The 7,847-nt window shown below is 36.7% G+C and overlaps 1 protein-coding gene across 1 annotated transcript; it reads right to left on the bottom strand.

Annotated features, from left to right (window-relative positions):
• Window positions 1-762: 762 nt before the first annotated feature.
• On the bottom strand, window positions 763-7,824 carry LOC107465013 (ABC transporter B family member 11). Its single transcript, XM_052253899.1, has 13 exons — window positions 7,666-7,824; window positions 6,240-6,578; window positions 5,988-6,042; window positions 5,704-5,879; window positions 5,261-5,482; window positions 4,937-5,175; window positions 4,307-4,832; window positions 3,959-4,232; window positions 3,007-3,875; window positions 2,658-2,924; window positions 2,284-2,547; window positions 1,647-1,940; window positions 763-1,249 (listed from the first exon to the last, which is right to left on the bottom strand). Exons 2-13 carry the CDS (start codon window positions 6,564-6,566, stop codon window positions 893-895), a joined length of 3,870 nt encoding a protein of 1,289 aa, XP_052109859.1. The 5' UTR covers window positions 6,567-6,578; window positions 7,666-7,824; the 3' UTR covers window positions 763-892.
• Between the last annotated feature and the right edge of the window lie 23 nt (window positions 7,825-7,847).

The raw sequence follows: 7,847 nt of genomic DNA, 5'->3' as shown, positions 1-7,847 counted from the left end.
GGCTAGTTCACTTTTTTTTTAATTAAAAAATAACTAATTATCTCTCCTAAATCAATGCTATTACATATATGTCCTGCCTTTTATCAGTAAATTGCATAGGTATTTAAAAATTTAACATATTTAAAAAAATTAAAAAAATTGCACTAGAGTAACAAAGTCTTACAATTAAAAGCAGATCTCATATAACCTATAGGATTTAAATTAAAACTTTTTCACTAATCCATTTAACCTTAAATCCTGTTCATGAATTCGTTGAATTGGTTGGTGAGAAGACGTTGAAGATCGAAACCTGAATGAGTTTTGGAGTGAGGAGCTATGTCAGCGAGTGTCATCAGATGGTTGGCGGGATGGAATCGCTTGCAAAGACACTCTAATATTTAAGTTAATGTCCATACAATGAGATAATTAGATTAGATTATAGTGACATACCTGAAAAAAAAGGATAAGTCTCTCTCCTTTATCCATAATTTGTTTGGATGGGTCCTCCTTCTTGCTCGACCCCAACTTTTCAAAAGCTTCCACCAACTGTCCAGATTTTCTCAGTAAAGATCGTGTCACGTAGAGGGAGTCTCGTTCTACGGACGAAGTGCAAATTCGCTTGATAGACCCCTATTTCTTGTTTAATTAGGCCAGAACAAATCCCAATATAAAAAAACATATCAATACACAAATTAATTGTTTATATAAAATTTTTATACCGATAATACATAAAATTTAAATTCTTATAATAAAGTCCATGATCAATGCAAAAAGCTTGCTATATATTTCATCACAAATTACTATATTGTAGGCGACTGCCCGTATTCTATTCATGTTTGAAACAATTTTCTTACATGGAAGCGAGATAGAGATTAGGTATAATAATAATAATAATAATAATAAATGGCAAAATTCACACAGTTGAAGCACTTGTGTGAAGTTGAACTAAAGATGCATAAAATCCATCCTTAACATTAATCAATGTTTCATGTCTTCCTTTCTCTACTATAACTCCGTTCTTCACCACAGCAATAACATCAGCGTTTTTTATTGTGGATAAGCGGTGTGCCACGACCACGGTGGTCCTGTTGACCATGACTTTGTCTAATGCATCTTGGACAACTCTTTCTGACTCTGCATCTAATGCACTTGTTGCTTCATCTAATAGTAATATCTTTGGACTTTTGATTATGGCACGTGCTATAGCTACACGTTGCTTTTGCCCACCAGACAATTGGGTTCCCCTCTCTCCCACTATAGTGTCATATCCCTAAGATTAAGAAGAATAACATGACATCAGTTAGTTAGCACATGTTCATATGTGAATTGGTCATCCAATGATAAATCTAAATCAAATAGTGTACTCTTTAAACAACACATGAATTTATATATAACTAGATAGTAACTAATTTCTTGACTAAATTTTAATATAAACTTAACATTTTTAAAATACAAATGTCACTTTCAGAATATTCTAAATTGGTAAATCCTTTAATACTAATTACTTTCTTAATTCACAAATAATATAACTAAAACTATAGACAAACCTTATATAGTTACCAATTCACATTCATAAATGATGCTCAAATTAAGATGACCGATTTCGCAAAGGAACTTAATTAACAAGTAAGGTTTATGTTAGGCTTAAGCAAGCGTATTTGTTTTACCTGATGTAAACCACTGATAAACCTATGTGCATTGGCCAATTCTGCAGCAGCTATGATTTCTGATTCAGTTGCATTCCCACCTTTTCCATAAGCAATATTTGCACGGATGGATTCATTGAACAACACTGGTTCTTGGCTTACAAGTCCCATTTGTTGCCGTAACCACTTGAGCTGTAACTGCCTTATTTCTACACCATCCAGTGTGATTTCACCTGAATCTGGCTCATAAAATCTCTGTAACAACGATATCACTGTTGATTTCCCACTTCCACTTTCTCCAACAAGTGCCACTGTCTGCAATTACAATTCAATTCTTAATGGTAACCATAACCTCCAGGGAACTGAGTATAGTTTACTCTAAAAAAGACGAGAAGTTAACAGTTGAGAGACGTTAAATATTCGACATGTTTTACCAAATTGTTATCTTAGTTTTTAACTATTAACCTTAACCTTATAGGAACACAACTATATGTGAGTTTTCACCTATTGAAAAGATGAAAACTCGTGTAGTTGTTTTGAAGTAAAGTTAATAAGTGAGAGTAGTTAAATGATTTGACATGTTTTACCAATTGTTATTTAATAATTTTTAACTATCAATCTCACATGAAGAAAACTATATGCCTATTGAAAAATTTACCTTGCCAGAATGGATAGCCAGGCTAAGATCCCGGAAAATTTGTACATCTGGCCGAGATGGATACTTGAAGCTTACGTGACAAATCTCTATATCGCCCCTGACGGTATCCAAGGTTCTACCGGACTCATCACTAGGATCTATCTTTGATTTCCTATCAATTATTCCAAATATAGAAGCAGCAGCTGACTTGGCTTTGCTTGAGTCAGGGGCAAAGGAACTTGATTGGGATACTCCAATAGCAGCCATAGTTAACGCAAAGAAAACCTGCAAAACAAAGACAAAAACAAAATATTTACCATTTTAACAAGAGAAAAACCAATATTAATCATTTTGCAATGAATTTCAGGTAAGGATGAAGATGAGTTAGTTCATACCCGGAAAACATCTGAGAATGTCGCCTTCCCGGCCTTCATTAACCTAGCTCCGGCATAGAAACTTGTTGCATAGACACAAAACATAAAGAAAAATGAAATACCGAATCCTGATCCACTAATCACCCCTTGTCTGATCCCTGATTTCATAGGGCCTTCACATTTCTTCCTATATAGTTCCATAACCTTGTCTTCAGCACAGAATGAGGCAACAGTTCTTATGCTTCCAACTGCATCATTAGCAACTTGGCTTGCTTCCTCGTACATCACCTGCATCAGTTTCCATTATTAACATATATTCAGCATTTCAATCATAATTAGATTGGATATTCACTCTAAAATAATTACTCACCTTTGCATCTGCACTAAATCCTTTCATGAATTTCACTGAAACATATCCATTTATACCAACCAGGGGAAGCAAGACAAGAACAATCAATGCCAACTGCCAGCTGGCGACGAAGGCGATGATTAAACCAGCCAACGCGCATGCTATGTTATTAACTAAGAGCCCAAGTGCATCGCCAACAAGGGCACGAACCGATGCAGCATCGGCCGAGAGCCTTGCGCCAATGGTGCCGCTTGAGTTATCCGGCTCATCAAACCAACCAACTTCCATGTTGACAACCTTCTCGAAACACATTAACCTTATACGTTGAATTAACTTTGATCCAGCCACAGAAAAGAAGTATGCACGGGCCGGAATCATAAAAAACGATGCAAGGCCAAGTACAACAAACATTAGTGACCAAAACCTTGAGTCCTTTCTCATCTCATGAAATGGCTCATAGAATGTTTTGATCACACTAGAAAGCAAGACTCCGAATATTGGAAATATGACTCCATTTCCTACGGCTGCTAAACATCCAATCAGAAGAACTGGAATCTCCGGCTTGTTGAGGGTGGCCAGGCGCAGTAGTGGAACCTCCGGCGCTTCTTCCTTAGCTTCGAATATTTCATGGTCAGGATCAGGGGCATTAACTCCAGTAGGCAAACCGAACGAAACATTAAACGAGTGGCGGCTGCTGTTCCCTATCGATGATCCCCTGCTGATAGATCTTTGGAGTGATTTCCTTTGACTGGATTGTCTAAAAGACTCTGATGAAAGTTCATTCTTGCTTTGATGATCTACACTTTCTTTTGATTCCTTGTTTACTTGTTGTAAGCGTACAAGCTGAGAGTAAGCTCCCTCAGGATCCTTGAGTAATTCTAGGTGTGTACCTGATCAATGAACATGTTTAAGTTCACACACATAAAAAAGTAGTTTTGCTTCTGAATTCTGATCAAAGTTAGTTGTGTGGTACCTTGCTCAACCATCTTCCCTCTATGAATCACAGCAATCATTTCAGCATTCCTCACTGTGCTGAGGCGATGTGCGACTACCACAGTAGTTCGGTTAACCATGATCCTATCTAGAGCCTCTTGCACTACTCTTTCGGACTCTGCATCCAGTGCACTTGTGGCTTCATCTAGAAGCAGAATCCTCGGATCTTTCAGGATCGCTCTCGCTATGGCAATGCGCTGCTTCTGTCCCCCGGACAACTGAACTCCATGCTCACCAACCATTGTGTCCAATCCCTGCATGCAAAGGTCAAAAGTTAAAACCAATTTTTGCTACTCAACAAATTCAAGTAAACTCTAGCTACTAGAACCTGTGGCAATTTATCGATGAACTTGGCAGCATTTGCGAGTTCAGTGGATGCTTTGATCTCCTCAGTTGTTGCTCCTTCCTTTCCATATGCAATATTCTCCCTAATGCTAGACGCAAACAAAACCGGCTCCTGGCTAACAAGGCCGATTTTTCCTCTGATCCACCTAAGCTGAAACTCTTTCAAGTTGATGCCATCAATGAGAACCTCACCAGCTTGTGGATCATAGAATCTTTCTATCAAACTGATAACTGTGGACTTTCCACTTCCACTTTCTCCGACTAAAGCTGCAGTGGTGCCACTCGGTATATGAAGGGAGAGTCCATTGAATATCAATTCCTCAGGTCTTGATGGATAACTGAAACAAACATCTCTTAACACAATGTCACCTTGGATATCCTCCAATGTCTTTCCACTCGGATCATATGAATCTATCTCCGGCTTCCTCTCAATTGTCTGAAACATTTTGTATGCCGCAGCCTGACCTGCCGCGAAAGCGCTCAAGCTAGGAGATGCCTGACCAAGAGACCTAACGCATACAATAAAAAAAATGTAAATAAGATGAAGTATGAATGTATTTATGTAATGTGAACCTGTTTTGGCTAGAACTTAGAAGCTAGTGAAGCTCCTTACATGGAAGCAGTTAACACGGCAACAATGACATTAATCACCGTGCCGCCGTTATATCCCTTTTCCATTACCATCTTTGCGCCAAACCATACAGCCAGAGAATAGCCACAGAAGATAAAAAGCATCATTGTGCCTAGACCAAACCCTTCCATGGAACCTTCTTGTAGTCCTGATTTGTAGGCTTCCACAAGATGCTTGTCATAATCAGATACTGCTTGTTTTTCCCCTGTAAAGGATGCAACCTGCAAATGTAGGCATCATAATTATAGCAACACATTATGCAACAAGTAATAACCACATTCTAATTCTAGAAAATGAAAAACATACAGTTCTTATTGAGCCAATAGTTTGTTCAACAACATGTGCAGCTTTTGCATATGCAGCTTGACCCCTGGAAGCCATCTTGCTTATGCCTATGGCCATGGCAGCACCAGCCACAACAAGAAGTGGAAGAGTGGACAACATCACAACAGTAAGAAGCCACCCTTTGATAAATGCAACCACATATCCACCAATAAATGTTGCTACTAGCTGAATAAACTTCCCAACCTGTTCAAAATGCCAAGAATTCAATTGTCATCTTTCTCTATGCTACTATAATGCAAATCTTGGCACCACATAAAAAAAATTTACATAAATACATTATTATACTTATTATTTGAAAACTTTGGTTGTCTTTATTTCTTCAATTGTAATAAACTCTACTGTAAATGTTGAGCTCTTTCTTTTTTTCAAAAGGAAAGAAAAAAAAAAGAAAGAAGAATTATTACCTTCTCACCCATGGCATCTTGTATGAGAACTGTGTCACCGGACATCCTCCCAACCACCTCACCAGTGTTTGTTTCTCTATCAAAGAAAGCAACATCTTGTCTCAGTATAGTCTTCAAATACAATCCCCTGATTCTTGCTGCTTGTCTCTCTCCTGTGACCATCCAGCAACTAACCTCTGAAAACAAAACAAAAAAAAATGGTCCTCTCAATTTCATTCTCTTTTTCCCCATGTCATAAAATACTCAGAACATTTTGGCATTAGAAACAAAAAACCAAAACTTACGGAGGAACGCTGACACCCCACTTCCAATTGCCAAGTACACAAATTTTAAAGCAACCTGCAAATTCATCATTTAACTGAACCATGTCAAAAAAATAATAATAATAATAACTCCCAAGATTACCATAAAGCCATAAACAAAAATATTAAAGAAATAATATGGTAAGAAAAAAAGAGTAACATAAGGTTTTCTCTTTTCAAGTTAAAAAAAAAAAGTAATAATAAAAATGAGAAACTTGAGGATAAGTTGTTAACCTTGGAAACTTCATCCACCACGTTTGAATTTTGCTGGTTAGCACCGAAGCTATTAATCATTTGACCAAAGAGGAGCGTCATGAGAGGCAAACCCATGCCATTTCCAATCGCACCAATGGTCCCAGCTACCATCAAAAGAATGTCTGTGGAGTCTGCAAAGTAAAACAGCTTGTGAAACGGCACCGTTTCCTGCTTCTCATTTTTCTTTCCCTTCTGATCCTCTTTTTCACCGTTCACGGTTTTTGTTTCTCCTTGATTCTCTGATGCGGTTGCCTCATCATCACTTTTACTCTTCTCTTTTCCATCTACACTATTTTCTCCACCCATCTCAGATCAGTTCTGAAAATTAAAAAAAAAATTAAATATATATTGATCATTAATTAAAAATGGTAGTTAGTATTTATCTTATTTCGTAATCATTGAGTACTCTTTGTACTCCACTCTACGTATTTGGTTGTTGAGATCTTCCCTATTTAAGATAAAAAATAATAAATAAAGGTTGTTGAGTTGTTTTGAATCCAAAGAAATTTCTAAGACTTGGTGACCATTTTTATGGATTCACTAAACATTATTGTTATAGCTAATTTCCAGAAATGTGAAGGGTTTGAAGCATTCGGAAACGTGAAGCTACAAAAAAGCAGATTTTAAGCTTCTTCCAAGTACTTCCAAAATAAATATGCTTAAAAAAAGTGTTCATATTCGTCCCGGATTTATCCAAAGAAAAAAAATAAAAATAAAAAGACACAGCAATAAATACCAAACTTTCATATACAGACATAAAAGAAAAAAAAAAGAAAAAAGTTGCTGTGTTTTTTTGATATTTGTTCATTGATACAAAACATGCTAAGAAAAAGTACAAATATCTTTATTACTTCTTGAAGGTGCTGATCTTGTCGAGGACGAAGAACAAGCGCAGATTCAGGGGAGAAAGGAGGGACGCTAAATACGTCTCATTAATCGGCAACAACACATTGTTCAGACGGAAGAAGAACAAACAAAAGAAGGAAAAAAAACGTGTGGCTTTCCGTCTCTTTTTTTTATTAAATAATACTGAAACGATTCAGAAGAAGAAATGGCGTGTGTTTATATAGTACTAAGGTCAAAGTTACACACGGGACGATTAGAATGAACTCAAATCAAACAATTAAAGCTTAAGAATAATAGTGCCAACTTGGTGGAACCCATCACAGAGATTATAAATTTTTCAAATGTGAACAGACCTCAGCACCGGAAAAAAAAAAAACACAGCTGCTCAAAAATAAAAGACTTGGTTTATTTGTTAGGTAAATGTTTTCCAACAACTATCCTTTAAATATAAAAAAAATATTTATTTTCGGTCCAAGAGTAACATTAATAACAAAAGAGAGAAGTATGAGTATATTTACCAAGTTTTTGCAGTATTACATGCTGAAAATTTGGAACTTACTCTCTTTCTCTCACAAGGTGAAGGTGCTCAAGTTTGTCAGTGGTAGTACTGTGCAGATTCTGAGATTGAATGCTGATTGTACTTCGTGTGAATGTGATGCTAATAATAACTAATAAGAGCCGCGTTATATCATATCATGGATGCACCTAAATTCTTGCTTGATGCGCAAGCCGTTTTTATTC

This window comes from Arachis duranensis, chromosome 9, assembly GCF_000817695.3.
Source record: "Arachis duranensis cultivar V14167 chromosome 9, aradu.V14167.gnm2.J7QH, whole genome shotgun sequence".
In the NCBI taxonomy this organism is placed as follows: Eukaryota; Viridiplantae; Streptophyta; class Magnoliopsida; order Fabales; family Fabaceae; genus Arachis; species Arachis duranensis.
This window is presented reverse-complemented; position numbering and strand designations above follow the sequence as displayed.